General features: G+C 39.3%; 1 protein-coding gene across 9 annotated transcripts in view; it reads right to left on the reverse strand.

Annotated features, from left to right (window-relative positions):
- ASAP1 (ArfGAP with SH3 domain, ankyrin repeat and PH domain 1) overlaps nucleotides 1-19592 on the reverse strand; it is a 395575-nt gene that overhangs the window by 155420 nt on the left and 220563 nt on the right. For all 9 annotated transcript variants that reach the window (XM_055287244.2, XM_055287246.2, XM_055287247.2 and 6 more), the window contains one exon: nucleotides 12982-13127. In XM_055287244.2, coding sequence (XP_055143219.1) covers nucleotides 12982-13127 — 146 coding nt within the window. The remainder of the gene's footprint in view (nucleotides 1-12981; nucleotides 13128-19592) is intronic.

Consider the following 19592-nt stretch of genomic DNA (forward strand, 5'->3'; position numbering starts at 1 on the left):
TTATCTGCAGCATCTGATTTCATTTGACGATAATTATATGGAAAGGGGAAGTAGCTAGGATTTATAAGACCAAGACAAAGGAGAAAGTAAAAGGAGGGGGTGTGCTATATGGCTAGGCCTTGGTTCGAGAAAGATATCCCTATCCTAAGGATTTCTTTACTGTACTTAAAATGATACTCAGTTAGTTCATGATCAACTTTCAGACCTTTAATTTCATTTCCACGCATGGCATCTACAATTTGTTCTTTTTCCCTAGAACAAAACCACACTGTAACATCGAATCACATTTTCCTTGCTTTCACTCAACATCTTTATCACAGATTATGATAAATGTTTTGCAATATCTTTTACTCAGGAAGCACCTTCTTAACACAATTTAAAAAATTCAACAAACATACACAAGCATACAGGGCTTACCACGTACTAGGGTGACATAGTAATGTCTCACAGTAGACATTATTGTCTTCATTTAACTGAAAGGAGGTCAGAGCCATCTCTGCTCCCTTTGCTTGGAAAGCCCTGTCCTGTCTGCTTGGTCTACATCTTCATGTTTTAAGACTTATTTCACTTAATCCTCATTAAATTTTTCAGAAGTCAAAGAATCCACCTAAATGGTAACTGTGATAGGCAGCTGTTTGATATATTTCAAAGCTTCCTTTGCAGAAAAGGAATCTTCTTAGATATTACATTTATGATGCCAACTGCTGCCAAGAAACCCCACTTGTGGGAAACCAAAAGCACAATGTTTTAAAAGTCTGGTCCTATACCTTTGTCCACCTTTCCTTCTAAAATTAAGTAGTGCTTTAGGGTAAACTATTAAAATATTATCTATAAGCAATCTCTCACATAGAAAATGACAGTCTTAGCACAGATTCTGGAACAGAATGGGCACTTGGTAACTGCTGGCAGAGATAAGAACACACTTTATAGAAAGTTTCTTTCTTAGTACTAAAGTATAGACTTTCACCTCGTCCTTTATCAAGTATATCAACCATTGCTTAATATTATTTAATGTTTCTACTTATGAAAACAGCCTCTGCTAGCTTAAGAGAGAACAGCGTTTCATGAATATCTCGATAATTTATGGCTCAGATACAGGGTACCTCCTCTGTAAAGCCTTCCTAGACACTCTTGCTTTCTAGATGAATGAATGAGTGAATGAATGAATCTGCCTCAGGTGACCTAGCTTGGGAGGTGATGGAGCAGAGATAGAACTCAATTATATCCAACTTCAAAGTCAAGCTATTTCTGCCAATTTTCTGAATTTTCAGTTGCTTAACGTATCTGGGGCAATATGTCAATGAAAACATCCACTCATTTTTACTCAAAGATGTAGTCAGATACTAGTTCAAGACTGCATCAGTGGGCCATTTCTTCATGTTTAACCCTAAGGTTACCAAACGGTATAATCTAAAATGAAAAGGCAAAGTGGCAACCAGCTTAAAAACAATGAGAAATTACATACTGAAATATAAATTAGAAATAAATTCTTGGAGGGCAGAAGTGAATTTGAATTAAGAAAAAAAAAACGCACACACACAACAACAAATGAAATGGATGACCTGGTCCAGCAAAACATCTAAATCAGCATTTTCTGAAGTGGTTCCATGAAAAGTCAATGTTTCTTATACAACAACAAAGTCTGTGCTCAAATAAATTAGAAAGCACTGCATTGGACAAGTTTCTTTATACTCTTGCTCCCAGGCAAGAAGACACCAGATGCACTGGACACAGTACGGCCACTGTGTATGGCTGCGCAGGGTGTACATGGCTCAAAGCACCCACCTGGCTTGTACAACGGAAGCCTGAAGTCCAGCCATGCTCCCCTCACTAACCCGTGTTTCCCGGTGCTGGCTGACATCAGCCCTGAAAAAGTGCCAGGCTGGGCTGTAGGACCTCCCAAAAGTCCAGATCTGGAGTGGTGGCCTTGTCTGAGGGCCATGGTATGTGGAGATGAGGAGAGACTCAGAGGCAACATTGTGCAGAGGAATCCAAAGTCAGCTCAAGACAGAATATTTAATCTGAATCAGCTAGGAAGAGTGGGAGATTCAGATAAAAGGTTATGCCTGGGATGGAAGATGGGAAATCAAGGAAGAGTGGAAGGGAATGTGGAGTGGAAAGAAGTGGAAGAAGTGAATGTGGGGCAGAGTTTGACAGAATTTTCCATTAAGAAAGGAAAGGAGAAAAAGACTTGCATTTGCTATTTGCAATGTACTTCCAGATCTGGGCCTAAAGAAAGAGCTCTGGAGGCTTCTGGGACAAAGATCATGCAGACAGAAGGCTGTTAATTCTCTCCAAACAGTGTTTGCTTTATCTTTGTAACATCATTGTCAATGTTTTAATTGCTGTTTTTTAAATCAATACAACTGTTAACTTAATTTAAAAGTAAATTTTACATTATGTCCAAAACAGGATGTCCACATCTTTTGAGAGGAGGTACAGCATACTGTAGAGCACGGGTCCCCAATCCCCAGGCCACGAACTGGTACAGGTCTGTGGCCTGTTAGGAACCAGGCCACATAGCAGGAGTGAGTGGTGGGCTAGCGAGCGAAGCTAAGTTCCACTGTCATCCACAAAACCAGTCCCCGGTGCCAAAAAGGTTGGGGACCGATGCCCTAGAGCAGACCACCTGGGTTTGAATGCTGAATCTGAGGTCTACTTAATGCTCTGTGACTCAGTTTTGTGAGCTCTTAAATAAGGGTAACTACAGTTACTACCTGGTAGGGCTGCTGTGAGGAGTAAATGAGGCTATATACAGATGAGGCAGAGGATAATGCTCACCAAATACTCCGTTTGCTCCCTCCCATTTCCAGGTCTCCTGCAGCTAGGTAGGTGGGGCCAAGATCACAGTTCAAATCAATAAACTACAACACCTAAGAAAGCTGTGAAAAGTATGCATACGCTTCTCTAGTCTCTCTCTTCCCCTGTAGAGAAGGGAGAGCTTCCATGCGTCTAAGTCTCTGAGTTGCTGTTGCTAAGCAGAACAGACCCCCTTCAGTAGACATGTCACATGAGAAGAAAACAAACCATGTTAAGCCATGGAGATTTGGGGGTTCATTTATTACTGCAGTATATCCTAGCCTATCTTAACCAATAAAACATGTAAAGTGCTCAAAGTGCCAGTGCCTGGCATACAGTCACCACAGTATAAAGACAAGCTCTTATTATCAGAATTACTTGTATAGCAAAAGTTAACCATAAAAATAAAAGTAGGCTGGGCGTGGTGGCTCACGCCTGTAATCCCAGCACTTTGGGAGGCCGAGATGGGCAGATCACGAGGTCAGGAGATCGAGATCATCCTGACTAACACGGCGAAACCCCGTCTCTACTAAAAATACAAAAAATTACCCGGGCGCAGTGGCAGGCGCCTGTAGTCCCAGCTACTCGGGAGGCTGAGGCAGGAGAATGGTGTGAACCTGCGAGGCGGAGCTTGTGGTGAGCCGAGGTCGCGTCACTGCACTCCAGCCTGGGTGAAAAAGCGAGACTCCATCTCAAAAAATAAAAATAAAAATAAAAAAATAAAAGTAATGAAAACTTCACCTGCCTTAAGGCTGTGAGGGTGAGACCAGCTCTTTTATCAAAGAGATATTGATTAGCAAAATGTTAGAGACACCATAAAGCATTTCAGTACCAATCATTCTTAAAGTTCAATCCTTTCTTATGGTCAATGAAACTTTGCTCCAATGAGCGATGGTTTTTCCTCTCCCTTTCCCACTCTCCCTTTTTCTTTTTCCTTCCTCTCACATAGAACCAAAACTCTATACCAAATGCTGTTTTGTGAGTCTGTCTCAAGTGAAATAATACTAGACAGTCACGTACACATATCGCGTGCATATACCCTTTAGACAAGTGCTATGAACAACATGCAAAAGCCACAAGCTGAAAACGCAATCCTATTTAAAATGTATTATTTGAAATCCTACCTTGAAACATTGAATGTAAATGCTTAAAAGAAAAAAAAGAGCCAAAAGAAAAACCATATTCAAATTCAGCCTGAGGTATATATACACTAGGATACCTGTTTATTGGATGTATTTAAGACAAGGTATACCTGTATTGACAAACAGAAAATTCAAATAATCAGTTATGGTCCAGATATACAATGAAACAGTATGCAGCCTGTTAAAGCAATTTTGCATATATATATATAAAATACACGGCTTTTTTTTTTTTTTTTTTTTTTTAGCTTAAACTCATTTAACAGCAAAACCTGTTCTGACTCCATTTGGTTGGTAATCTCTGACTAGACTTGAGGTGGGGCACCTAATAGTCTTTATATATCCCACTTCATGTGAATATTCAAGTTTCACTGCAGACACAAAACTGTGTTTAATTATAAGCATCTTCCCAAGAAGTCACTAGGGGGTGTGCTGCATAATATAAGGCATGTACACCCTGTCACCCTTCTGAAATCTGTAAAACTCTGAATTTTGAAACAAATCTAACCCCAAGGATTTTGGACCTGAATGAGATACCTATCTATACCTGCAGATATGTATGCAAATTAGCAGTATCTCTGTGTACAAATCCATAAAGTTGTTTCAAATACTACACTCTTAAATATTAACAGAAGCTAGAATTATAATTTTTATTTTAAAATTTTCCATATGTCTGAAATTTTTATAATAAATATGTATGATTTTTTAAATAGAAGGAGTTAAAAATAAACCTTTCCCTCTTACCCACCCACCAACCCACATGGATAGATCACATTTCACAAAATGTCCAACAGTATTAATTGGTAGTGAGGCAGTGAGGCATGTCAGTACATAAGGGGATACCTGGTAGATCAAACGCTGAAAACTGCCAATGATTGATGACCATTTTTTTTAAAAGATAACGTTTTAAAAATGCATTATATAGTTCAGGGCACCCAGAAGCTACCAATTTTACCATTAGGCACATCCATGCTCTCCATACTTTTTAACATTTCAAAGAAGAACTTGAGAAATAATCTGCTGGCTACAAATCTAGATCCAACCTGTACATTATCAGATATTCTTATTTGAGGGGAAAGAAGAAAAATTAAAAAAAAAAAACTTTAACACAAACCACAATACCCTACAGTCAGAGACTGCAAACAGGAAATGCTATGCAGATGGAGAAATCTTTGCTTTTTGCTTCAACAGCTCTGAAGCAATAACTGCCCTCCAACTGTTTAATGAGACTCAAGCTCTTATGCAAGCTATAGAATTGTCCAAAGGCCTCAGGAGAGAAGAAACCAGATGCATGGCGAGTCCTGGCTGAACTAGAATACTTCTGGGTGACTCCCACTATTTAAAAAATAATTTATATACATTTTCTAAAACCATTGCTGCCTTGGGACTTTCAAAGCATATGGCATTTAAATGGTTTTCCTCTGTCCATTGAGAATCTATTTCAATCCACCAGTTATTCCTTTCCTGACCCATTTTGTGGTTTCGGTATTAAATGGATGCAATTCTCTGTTGACTCCTTAACTTCTTTGCTAGGATCACAGGAATGATGCCTGATGCTGGGAGCAGACCCAGCATTGCTTAGCAAGTAATTATTTTATTGGTTTCCTTTTCATAGTTAAAAAAAAAAAAAGGTTGAACTGAATTTTTCAGTACTATACATTTAATCAAACATATAACGAAACCACTTAGAAACAGCTAAAACTCAAGAGCATTCTGCTTCCTTTTTCTTTTTTTAAACAAGAAAGCTGCATTGCAAAGAATGTCTTTATCATTAATACATTAACTACTAAGGGGCACTCAAAGTGGAAGGAATGGAATCTATAAAGGCATGGAAGTGTGAAATGGTATATATTCCATGAACAACAAATCGTTTGGTTTATGTCTGGAGTTGGCTTTGATTAGGAAGGCATCTTTAATGAGAGGAAGGTAAGTTTAGAGAGATTGCAAGGCAACTAAATATTTAAAAAATGTTTTTAAAAATGTCACTATCTATTAAGTACATACTACGAACTGAATGCCTTCATAGGTATTTCACATAAATTATTTCTAAAAATGCCACCATGGAAACTCCAAGAGGATACGGCCCTTGTCTGTGTTCTTCTCACTGCTGTATCCCTACAGCCTACCCACAGTGCTTATGTAGAACCCCAATAAATGACAGAATGAATCATAAATGAACACAAGGAGGGATTATTAAACCCTTTTTACAAAAATGAAGAAACCAAGACTCAAAGAACTCAACAAGGCCACACAAGTAAGATGCTGAGTAATTATTTTTATACAGGCCTCACTAAAAATCAAAACCTATGTACTTATAACTATGCCACAAATACAGTAAAAACAACAGCAATAGAACAGATCTTGTCTACATTTCTCTGGCTTCTCACCACTAAGAGGCAGCATTCCCTAGATATATTCAATCATGACAACTAGACTCACTTCTGGGAGGAAACAGCTAATCATTCCTACTTTTGTGGAATAGTGACCACATACAGGACTTCAATTAGAGGAAGAAATTAGAAAACCTATTAAAGTGCGAAGGAAGCAGGACTGAGGACTGCAGATCAGTTGGCTCAAAGAGTATCAGGAAGTGAGTTTATTTGTGTTCTGCACATTTGTTTTACACTGAAATTTTTACATAACAATGTATACTAAACTTTCCCCTACTTTCTCTCCTTGATAATAATTTCATAGTTTATACTTTTATTTAAACTTATTTTGAAAAAATTACACACTCACCAAAAAATTGTTAAACTAGTAGAGAGGTCCCTTGTACCCATCAACCAGCTTCCCCCAATAGTAACATCTTATACATGTTAAATAGTACATTATCAAAATGAAAAAACAGACACTGGTGCAAGACAACTAGGCCACAGACCTTACCAGAATTCCCCCCGTTTTTGCATGCATTCATTGTTTTGGTATGTCTTTGTGTATAGTTCTATGGCATTTTGTCACATGTATAGATGACTACAATGATCACCGCCATCGAGTTATCAAACTGTTCCATCAATACAAAGGAACTCCCTCAGGTTACACTGCTGCTCCCTTTCCTAACCGCTGATAGCTACTGATCTGTTCTCCATCTTTGTAATTTTGGATGACTTTGACTTTAGTCATAAAAATACACAAATGGCAAGGTTATCTTATTTAAAGTCACTCTTTTAGGGAACTTTTTTTCACTTTAAGGCAATAAAAGCTTACAGGGGTATAAAGAACATGGATGTAAAAGACAAAAGATCTTGCATGTACTTGGGTCATCTTCGATCATCTTCCTGCCCCAGTAGCTGGATTGCCATTCCGCAGTTGTCACTGCATTGGCTCTCACAACAAGAAGGGGATGAGGCTGCAATGGGGATGAAGGCTGATCTGCCAATGATGAGGAATTCATTACATGGGGCTCTCGGAGAAGTCACATTCTTTGAACTTCTGAATCTATGACTTGACTCAACTTGGGAAAGTGTGTCTGCTCTAGTTCCAGTACTACATGAAATCTAGCAAATTCAAAATTGCTTAGAACATGTCATTTCATCTATTTGCCATCCCCCTAAAAAAAAGAGGTACAGACAAAAGGACTAGAAAGATAAACTCCAAATGTCAATTATAGTTATCTTCGATTAGGGGGAATATGAAAGACAAATTGCAATTCCCCCGCAGGCATGTGTTCTTTTTATAATACAATCCTCTATAGTGGCTATTAATACCATAGTAATACTAATATTAATGTAGCCTATTAATACTATAATAATCCAGTGTGTACAAAGGACTTTGCAGGTTACAGTATTTTTCGCATGAATGGTATGATTCGATCCCTACACAACCAATAAAGTATGCAGAAAAAGTACTTTCCCCATTCTACTAGTGAGGAAATTTATGTCTGTAAGTTAGGCAACATTAACCTACTTAATGGTAGGGTTGGAATAATAAAAAAAAAAGCCTTCAATTTCTGACACCGGTGGTTCTCAAAGTATGGCGCCTAGGCCCCTAGAGGTTCCCAAGGTCCAAACTATTTTCACAATAATACTAAGAGGTTAACTGAATCTTTCACTGTGTTGACATTTGCACTGACAGTGTAAAAGCAACAGTGAGTAAAACAGTTGTTGCCTTAAACATAAATCAAGGCACTGCTACAAACTAAAGTTACTGTATTCTTCATGGTCTTGCTCTTACAGTAAAAGAAAGGTTATTTTCATTTAAGAATGCCCATAATGAAAAAGCAAAAATGGATTTTTGTCACATCTTGACCCTCAAATGCATCTTTTTAATGTTCTGTTTGATGAAATAGGAAGTATGCATAAAGCCCTTTTTAGGCATACCAAAATATGATGGTTGTTTTGAGGAAAAGCACTATGTAATTTTTTGAGTTGCAAGTTGAACTAACTGGCTTTGTTTTTTTAGTGGAACACCTTTTTTTTTTTTTTTTTGAAAGAAAGACTAGCAAACTATGGTTATTCAGACTTCGGTATTTGCCGAACATTTTCTTGAAAATGAATGAAGTGAGCTTATCACCTCGAGGTAAACAACTGGTAGCATTTATTGCTAATGATAAAAACACAACTTTCAGAGGAAGCTAAAATTTTGGAAAACTTGAATTTGCCACCATGAGCTGACAGCTTCCAAATAATGTTCATTTACATGGTTTCAGATTCACACCGTTAATAACATTTAATGAAGGACTACTTGTCAAGTTTTTATGTAGTATCAAAGATTACCTGAAATGGCTCTTAAACTACTCTTCTCTTTTCCCAATACAGATCTGTGTGAGGCCTTATTTTCCATCTACCTCAACCAAAACAATAAATTGCAACACAAGGAATACAGAAGTAGACATGAAAATACAGCTACCATCTATTAAGTTGGCTTTAAAGGGATTTACAAAAATGTTAAACAGTGCCACCCTTCCAATGTTTTTTGGTTTGAGAAAATAGTTATTTTTCCATAAAAATGATTTTTAAAGTGGGTTTATTATTTTAAAATATATAATACACATGAAAAATGTCTCAGTTTTAATTTCTAAGACAGTAAATATGGATAGAAGTAGTCCACATAAATAGAAACCACATGGTGTCAGTCATTTTTAAGATTGAGGTCCTAAAACCAAAAAGTTTGAGAACTACCATCTAACACTCTCACTCTTTCCAATATGCTATAACTCACCAGTGAGAGAAATCAAAGGACAAAAATAACCAAGAAAGTACCTTGCACACTAAACACACACATTAGTTTAATTATCACCAGGACAGGCCCTGGTCATTGTGTCAGGTGGGCCTTTACCATCCACATAATCCATCAAGGCAATGTAATTCGTGGGGCAGCATCACTGAAACAAGGCATAATCCGTAGCTACAGGGCTTGAGCTCAATCCCTAATTGCACCATTTTGCAGGTATATTATTTGTTTGAAGATTTGGTGCATCTATCTCTAAAATGGGATATGACTGATAGCTGTCTTTACATTGAGTTACCTTAAAAATAAAATGAGAAGATGTAAATAACAAGGTTTGTATTTGTGAAACAAATTTTGTGTCAGGTATTGTGCTTAGTGACTTGCTTCTCTGATCTCAATGAAATCCTGCCACTACCAAGAAACAGTCACTCTTATTATTTATTTTTAGAGACAAGGAAACTAGCATTAGAAAAGTTAAGTGAATTGTCAAAGGCTATAAAGCTGGTGAGGCGGAAACTAGGATTCCGGGTGTGATTGAGACCAAAACCCATGATCCTCCAACCACCTATGCTTCATAGCCTCTCGAATCCTATGTTACGAGGTAGAAAAACTTTTTATAGGAACAATTTTCTATAATTTGGAGGAGGGGGGAGTAAGAAAAGCAAGTTACTTTAAAACTGACTTGGTGCATCAACTGTGGTATGGGCTCACAGAGTAATCAGCTGTAACTGCAATCCTTTTCGCAGTCCTCAGATGTATGGTTGATTAAAAACAGTCTCAGCCCTATGCACTGTTAATGCCAACATCTTTGTAAGTAGCCCTTGGGAGTTTTCACATAACATCTCACTTGATCATACTTAGAATCACAGACAGTTCAGAAAAAGGAAAAAAACCCCAAGCATCTCAATGATGGTTGAGATAGTTACCATCATTTAGTGCACTGATATTTTTTAAGACCACTGCCCCGGAAACTGCTAAACACAATACACCTGCAATAGTGATTTCTTACATCTAACGAATAATAAATGTTTTTCTCATCTAGGGTTAGTCAAAACCTGAAAGCTAGTATGAGACCTGGCCCGCAAATCTATCCTTTCCTTTTTCTCTATAAAAATAAGTAATGATTTAGTATAAACTATTAAAATACTCTTCATAAGCAATACTTAATTAGAAAATGACAATTTTTAGTATTTAGCATAGACCTTCGAACATAATAAGACTTTTGCTACTTGCTGGTTGAACTGGGAATACAATTTACAAAGTCTATAAAGTACCAAAGTACCTTCTCTTAATTTCTAAATTTCAACTGTATCAGTTTGCTTAACGTTTCTGGCCTTCATTAGCCTATGAGAACAGGATTTTGGGGAATCTTCTGAGAAGTATGGGTTCCCACGGGGGTACTCCTGAGCCCCAGGAGGGTGTTGAGTGCTGCTCAGCTGGGGGTTGCAGGTGCTGCACGACGATCCAGAACCCTGACCCCCTTGGGGTGAGCTGGCTTTCTGGGAGCCCTCTATTCCAAGGTGTGGCCCTATCAATCTGTCTAGTTTGCTCTTGCCTTTCCTGGAAAAGCATAAAAAGGGAAGCAGAAAGTTGCTGGCTGTTGTCAAGTTGTGTAAACTCCTGGGAATGCCTTTTTATTCAATCAGAATAATGTTTTCTTAGTAACCAAACTACAGTAGAAACTGATTCTTCTACCTGGCTCCCCCACCAGGAATGACATCACCACTTTCAAAGGCAAAATTTGTTTTTCTTTACTAAACGAATTAGGTTTTCCAGCAATTTCCTTTAGATTTTTCTTAGACTTCTACTCCTTAAAGGGGAGTGGGTGTGGAAAAAGGGCTGTAGCTTGAGGTATGTATATGGGAGTAGCCTGATCAGTACTTCTGCTTAGGGAAACAGCACAACCACAGCATGAGGTGACAGAGGCAGGATATTGTAGAAGAGCAAAGACAACCGGTTCAGAGACAGAATGTTTGCGTTCAAGTCTGTAACACATACTAATAGGGCAAATGAACAAGTTATATATATCTCAATTTGCCTCAGTTTCCTCATCTGGATTAAAGGTACAGTAACCACAGGATTGTTGTAATGTCTTCAATGAAATAATCTACATAATGCACCCACCAAACTGCCAGGTTCATCAAAAGCATTCAATAAATCTCAGATGGTTTTGTATGGAGATAAGCAAATGTATTAGGTGAGCAAATGCAGATGATGAATGTTGGCCTGAATGGCCACTGAGCTGTGTGTATGGCACACACACACACAGTTGAAAGGAATCTGCAGTGCAGCAAAGCATAGAGATGGATTGGTCCAGGAACCCTGGAGGTGATGACTCTTGACTTAAGCCAAATACATTTGGTCCTTGGAAACTAAAGCAAGATATCAATGCGAAAACACCCATCTCAGAGAAAACAGAGCTTCCTGCCCAAGCAAGTCCTTTACCAGCTATTACCAAGTGAATTGTCAGAGTCTTGTTTTGCTTCCTCTCTTTCTACCACACCACACTTTGAGCAAGGCCTCCAGTGAAAGTGCAGGCAATGCTCAGAGGGAAGAAAAACCAAGGGCGCTCTTCTGAATCAATGAGGTTTATATAATCTAAGATTTACAAAAATATCATGGATTTGTTAAATTCAAAAGCACAGAAACATTAGAGCCAAAGTTCCAAATTATCCTTTCTGAAGTTTTTGAAAATAATAAATATTTCTATGTTCAACGGAGTGTAGAAAGGTAGTTTTCATTTTTCAAATAGGTTATCTTCATCTGTAAACTAACCTTTTGTATCTAATGGATTTATGACAAATTATCACCTAAGGGCCACTGAAGCCTATTTGATATATGAATAACTGACCTAGGCTAAGGACATCTTGAGCATGAGTTCTGGATCCTTAAAGGAGGTAAAAGTACAATACTGAGACAGGGAGAGAAGAGAGAACAGCTCCTCTTCTCCAGGGCGGGGCTTAGTTGGAAAAGCATGATATAAATAGTTTTCCTTTGGCACCTTTCAACCTCATTGTACTCCTTTCTCTGGGGACTTAGGAGGACTAAATTATTTCACTGGGTGGCTCTTAGAGAAATAATTTCATCCCCCCCAAACCAACAAAATCCAAATGATCAGTCCAGGTGGTGTTACCCAGAACCTTTCTAAGTGTGCACATGGTGTTAGGGCTGGGGAGAGGGTTGCAGCACAACATGGGGATGCCCACACACGACTGCCTGGCAAATAGTTTCCTCCACCACCTCCATCCCTGGGTCTGCCTCCTGGGGCCAGCACCTCTAGTGTCTCAGATCGTTAGGGATTCTTCCTGTCATTTACTTAGGAAACCAGAGATTCCTTAAATCTCAAAACCCTTTCCTTGGTTGGGGGTTAAAAGGATGTGGGGAGTTGAGGGAAGTTCATTACTTATAAATCAGATACCAAAATGCATGATCACCTTCACACAAGTGAGATATAATACTTTCAATGTGTATTTCCAATGTATGTTCGACACAGAAATCATCATTATTCTTTTAGCCAATTAAAAAGCAAAAGTTGCTGAAGGTTATCTTTAAAAAAAAAAATCAATGGTAGAGATGTGGAAGAGAATTCAGGTTAAGCAGTTTCTCTCTCAGCTTCGATAAATCTACTCTATCAGCTGGGCCGAAGGTACAAATTCCAGGAATTTCACAATGGGATTTTCTTCAAGCAAATCCTAGGTGATTAAAAAGCTTTTTAGTTGAGGTGTGGAAGTTACCTAGGACTAAAAAGCTTTTTGTTTTTTCTTTCTCACCCCTAGGGACCAAGGATTGAGGGGGAAGGATTATTGAAACGTTCTCTATATGACGTAATATTTTGGAAAGGCTGTAATTCTTTTTACTCAAATATGAAATGTCTTACCAGATTTTTCAGCAGTGTGGACAGTTCCTTTGTAAGAGTAGAAAACTTGACAAATGCGGTGCCAAGGTCGGGGTTGTCTCGACTTAAAAAATTACTCCCAAACTTATCAAGAACTTGTGCATAGTTTTCTTCATTTTGTACATGATCTAAAAACAAAAAAGAAGAATGAGTCTGAACTATTATTTGACACAATGAAAAGTTATTTTGAACACTGATCACTACAAATTCTCAAAATGGAAGCATAAACTGTATCAATTATTTATTGCACACGTCCCAAAGGTTAGGAGTACACTAAATATTCTAACTCACTCTACTAAGCAAGAATTTCTCTTTTCTTTTTTTTTTTTTTTTTTTGAGACGGAGTCTCACTCTGTCTCCCAGGCTGGAGTGCAGTGGCACAATCTCGGCTTACTGCACCCTCTGCCTCCCAGGTTCAAGTGATTCTCCTGCCTCAGCCTCCTGAGTAGCTGGGATTAAAGATGCGTGCCACCATGCCTGGCTAATTTTTTGTATTTTTAGTAGAGACAGGGTTTCACCAAGTTGGTGAGGCTGGTCTCAAACTCCTGACTTTGTGATCCACCCAAATCGGCCTCCAAAAGTGCTGGGATTACAGGTGTGAGCCACCATGCCTCGCCTTTCCCTTTTTCTTTCACAGAATTTAGCTCATTTATAGTCCAGTTAATCCACCAATTCCTCATAGGTTGAGGGGTCAAATTACATCACATTTTCAAGCAATTAAGAAACTATGATTGACTGGGTATGGTGGCTCATGCCTGTAATCCTAGAACTTTGGGAGGCTAACGTAGGCAGGTCGCTTGAGCCCAGGAGTTCAAGACCAGCCTGGGCAACATGGCAAGACCCCGTCTCTACAAAAAATTAACAATTAGCTGGGTGTAGAGCCGGGGGCAGTGGCTCACGCCTATAATCCCAGCACTTTGGGAGGCCAAGGCGGGTGGATGATGAGATCAGGAGATCGAGACCATCCTGACTAACATTGTGAAACCCCATCTCTACTAAAAATACAAAAAAATTAGCCGGGCGTAGTGGCGGGTGCCTGTAATCCTAGCTACTTGGGAGGCTGAGGCAGGAGAATGGTGTGAACCTGGGAGGCGGAGCTTGCAGTGAGCCGAGACTGCGCCACTGCACTCCAGCCTGGGCAACAGAGCGAGACTCTGTCTCAAAAACAAACAAACAAAACAAAAAAACAAAACAAAACAACAAAAAACAATTAGCTGGGTATTGTGGCATGCGCCTGTGGTCTCAGCTACTTGGGAGGCTGAGGCAGGAGGACTGCTGGAGACTGGGAAGTCGAGGCTACAGTGAGCTGTGATTGTACCACTGCACTCCAGCTTGGGTGACAGAATGAGACTCTATCTAGTCGAGGCTACAGTGAGCTGTGATTGTGCCACTGCACTCCAGCCTGGGCGACAGAATGAGACTCTATCTCAAAAAAAAAAAAAAAAAAAAAAAAAAGAGGAAAGGAAAAAGGAAAGGAAAGAGAAAAGGAAAAGGAAGAAATAAACTATGATTACCTGAAAAAGGAGAAAATTCTCCTTGTAAAAACAATCTTGGATTGCAAAAGAAAAACTCATGTGTCCTAACAGGTTTCTTTCCCTGCAACTAATCTTCATGTCCTTTAATTTTGTCTAAGTTCCAGGTCTGAGGAATAGCATTTGTAAAACGCTTTTCACAGTCCATCTCTTGCTGCAAAATGTTCAGAATTGGATCAGATGAATTAGGTGCACATGAGAAACATTAATTTGTGAAAATTTCTCCTCCCTGAGCTTTTGTTTTCCAATCCACAAAATGAGGCCAATATCTACCTTACGGAATTGCAGTATTGATGAGCTGACATAAAGTATATAAAAGTTTCTCAATAGAGCAAATACTGCATAAACAATAACCCCCACTGCCTTGAAACATGTTCTTTGTCTGGCTTCCAGGATATCACACTTTCTTGAGTGTCTTCTTGCCTCACGACTGGCCCTCTCCACTGTCTTTGCTGGTTCTTCATCTCTCTGACCTCATCATGTTGAGGCCCCTCAGTCTTGGACCTTTCTTCTCTATTTTTGCTTACTCTCTTGGCATCTCAGTCTTACGGCTTTAAATACTTTCTATCAGCTGATACTCCTAATTTGATATCCCCAGCCCAGACAAACCCAACCTCTGTAATACAGACATATATTCAACTGCCTATGCAGTATCTCCACTAACTATGTTGAATCTTAACATGTCTAAAACCAAACTCTTGATCTCTTCTTCCCACTCTGTTTCTCACAGTCCCCTATCTGTGGCAATGGCAAATACACTCTGCTTCTGAAATGGTCTCTCTGTTGCTGCTTTTGCTTCCCAGCAGTCTGGTATCAACACAGCATCCAACACAACACTGTTATATTGTGCATCAGATCTTGTGACTCTTGTGGCAGACATTACCACTTGCCATGGATATCCAAGTTCCCAATCCCTGCAGGGTTACAGAAAGGAGTACTGCATTTCCCCACACTCTCAAAGTAAGGCAGGAAATATGGCATGCACCACCCAAGCCCATGTGAGTGGAAGTGATGCATACCACGTTCTCATGGAAGCATTTCAGAAGATGCCTGTACTCAACTCTCCATCTCCCTCCTCTGTTGTGGTGCACAGAGAAGCATGAATTTGTAGGGAGGCCCACAGTAGATGCATAGTATTTACAGAATGAATAAATGAATAGATAGATATTTATCAGTCACATCTTTTTTTGTCATATCGTTAAAGGCTTTACAATAAATTACTTTTCTTTATAAAGTCTTCTTTAGTTGGAAACAATCCTTCCTTGCCCACAATTCTCTGTACCTCTACTGCAGTATTTTCTACCACATCCTATCATATAGGTGTATATATGTGTGTATATATATACATATATATTCATATATATGTGTGTATATATATGTATATATTCGTATATATGTGTGTATATATACGTATATATTCGTATATACGTATATATATGTGTATATATGTGTGTATATATGTATACACACACACACACACACACACACACACACACACACACATCTTTTCCTACCACCAGACCGCAAGAGGCAGGGATTACCTATGGTTCACTTCTGCATCCCTATCCAATGGACAGTGTTGTAGTTCTTTCAGTGAGCTGGACTTTCAAAGCTTCGGCTTGGTTAATATTTGTTGACCTGGATTTCTTGAATTCCTTTTCAGGAATTTAAGAAGCATCCCCTTCTGAAATAGCCTAGGATGTTCAATAATTGAGATCAAATTTTTAAATTTTGCTTTCAAACACATCTCAATAACTGCATGGGTGCAACGGGCACTCGTGAAACAGAACATGAGTCTGGATTGGGAAATAACCCAGGAAGTCTAAATACCATGAAGGAAACAAGTGTCACAGCAGTCCAGTGAAATGAAATGAGGCCCTAGCCAGCCTTCTAATCACCACCACATTAAAAATTCATGGTGCCTGCAGTGGTTGTCAGCATCTCAGGCTGAGATATTAAAAAATGCAGCTCTGGTTACTGTCCAAGTTCACTCAGAGAAGTGGCTCAGAAAAACACAAAAGAAAGGCCACACCAGCTCAACCGAGAAGACATACAGGTTTCATCTCCCTCATGTGCTGGAGCTGCTCCTGATACCTTCTGTCTGAGGCCAAAGAGGTCCCACCTTACCACCAAGACTCTTACCACATCTGATATCCTTTTCTGATTTTGGAGACCTATGAAAAAAGAATTCAGCTGTCTGTTCATTTTACCTGCTCCCAAGGGAAGCACCTCAGTAGTAAAAATAGGTATATAGGCTGTTTTCTTGAGACTATCAAATATTTCAAGTGAAAAATATAATTTGTTAATCGAATATCCACGTATGCGCCACCCAGCTTAATAAATAAAATATTAAAGAATGATTCCCTATTCCCCTACTCCTGTCCCTCTCCCCAATTCCGATCTCTTTCCTTCCCTCCCTAGACACAGCCATTATCCTGAATTGAAATTTCATGCAGAGGTTAGAAAGAATTACAAGAAGCTCTCCATCTATCTGTGATGACAGACTCATTAAAGAATAAGATGGACTTGGCTAAAGGATAAGGCAGAGACAGGCCATGGGAAGAAGGTGTTGGGAGGAGCTGAGAACCTTCTGTGACCCAAATGCTTATGCTTTCTACAATCTTGTATTTCACCCTCACTAGTTCTGCAAGGGAAGAATTATGCTTATTAGGTAGGTGAAATATGAAATGTGATGTGAGTGAGGCAGAAGACTAGGTAAGTATAGACTAGGTCATGGGTCCTGTATGTTTTGCTAATTCCACAGCTGAATAACCATGTAGTCTCTTTCCATATATATATGCGTATGTATGTATGTATGTGTGTATATACTGGCATATGGATATCTCACATATATATATATATGTCTCACATATATATGTGTATATATATAATTTCCTAGCATAAAAATATAACAGTTTAGTAAGATATATCTTGGGGTAATAACAATAATAATCATAATCCTATGAAAATAGAAATGATAGAAATTAAATGTAAGGTGCTTAAAATAGTGCCTGGCATGTGGCATGTGCCCCAAAATGTCAGCTACTGTTACCGCTATATATCCATGACTACTTATAATACACAGAGATGTCTGTAATATCAAACAGAATAAAAACACAGGTCTCACGTCGTAATTAATTTTTTAACATACTGTATTATAAAGTTAGCAAAGTCAATACTAGAAAGATCACACACACATATCCCCCCCCCACACACACCTGTGTACAAAATTAAGGGCTTACCCAGCAGATTTTCAGCAGGCACAGAGAGTGAGACAGCAAAGAACCATGATTCTGGTGGAGCAAACAGCAAGGGCAACAGCAGAAGGGAGGAACACATTGCAGAGTACAGTAAGCCATCTGAAGGGAATGTCAGTTCAGAGGTATAGGGAAGAGGAGGGAAAGAAGGCTGCGGTGGGGCACTGCCACAGGAATGAGTGTTTCTGAAGGAGAGGGACTGGTAAGGCAGAAAATGGTCCACTCACTTCAAGAGGTTTCAGACAGCAGGATGCAGCTCTGTTTTAAGATCTTTACTACATGCGAGTGCTGGAAGACTTTTGGGCACATAGTACAGTGGGAGCTAGGGTAAGTAGGTGAGAAAAGAGACTGGATAAAAGAAAAGAACAGAGAAAGAAATGTGATCCATCCGTTAAGAAGACACATTCTTTCCCAATATTCCTAAGAAACTTCTGGCATCCATGACATTGTTGCAGAAGGCAAGATAATTGTTTTGTTGCTGATGTTGAGACAAGGTCTTGCTATTGTAGACCTGCGTGGAGTGCAGTGGCATGAACATTGACTCACTGCAGCCTCAACCTACTGGGCTCAAGTAATCCTCCCAACTCAGCCTCCGAAGTAGCTGGGACTATAGGCACATGCCATCATGCCTAGCTAATTTTTAATTTTTTGTACAGATGGGTTCTTGCCATGTTGCCCAGGCTGGTCTCCAACTCCTGGGCTCATGTGTTCCTCCCACCTTGGCCTCCCAAAGTGCTAGGATTTACAAGTGTAAGCCACCACGCCTGGCCTGCAAGATAATTTTAAGAGCTAGGTGAATCCTTTCAGTTCAAACAAGAATGAAATAATACAAGAATGAAATCTGGTCTAGTTTTAACAACTAGACCAGAAAAGGCCACTTCATCAGGATTTCAACTGCCAACATTTCTGTGGGGAGATGACTAATATAAACTAATCACTGATTTACTACTCTAGTATTACTATTCCAGTAATAATCGTTACAATAGCTAGTTTGTTGGGTATTGACTATATGTTATTGTATTAAGCACTTTACATACAGTACATTACTTCATTCACTCTTACTAACAGTCCATGAGATAAGTACTATTACCATCCTCAGTGTAGATACAAACACTTACCCTTGATCATACAACTCATAAATAAGGAAATTTAAATTAGAATATGCCACCCCAAAACAAGCCACTTCGGCATAACAATTATTTTGAGCTTAAAGCAATTAAGAAACAGCAAGGTGGCTGGGTACAGTGGTTCATACCTGCAATCCCAACACTTTGGGAGGCTGAGGTGGGCAGATGGCTTGAGCCTAGGAGTTTGAGACCAGCCTGGGCAACATGGTAAAACCCCACTGTATTAGTCCGTTCTCACACTGCTAATAAAGACATACCTGAGGCTGGGTAATTTATTTCAAACAGAGGTTTAATTGACTCAGTTCAGCATGGCTGAGGAGGCCTCAGGAAACTTACAATCATGGTGGAAGGGGAAGCAAACACATCCTTCACATGGTAACAGCAAGGAGAAGTATGAGTGAAGTGCAGAGTGAAGGAAGCAAAAACTCCCCACAAAACCATCAGATCTTGTGAGAACTCAGTCACTATGATGAGAACAGCATGGGGGAACCACCCCCACGATTCAGTAACTTCCTATGAGGTCCCTCCCCCAACACGTGGGGATTACAATTCAGATTACAATTCAAGATGAGATTTGGGTGGGAACACAGAGCCAGACCATATCACCGGTCTCTACCAAAAATACAAAAATTAGCCAGGCACTGTGGTATGAGCCTGTGGTCCCAGCTACTTGTGAG

This window comes from Symphalangus syndactylus, chromosome 7 (assembly GCF_028878055.3).
Source record: "Symphalangus syndactylus isolate Jambi chromosome 7, NHGRI_mSymSyn1-v2.1_pri, whole genome shotgun sequence".
Taxonomy (NCBI): Eukaryota; Metazoa; Chordata; class Mammalia; order Primates; family Hylobatidae; genus Symphalangus; species Symphalangus syndactylus.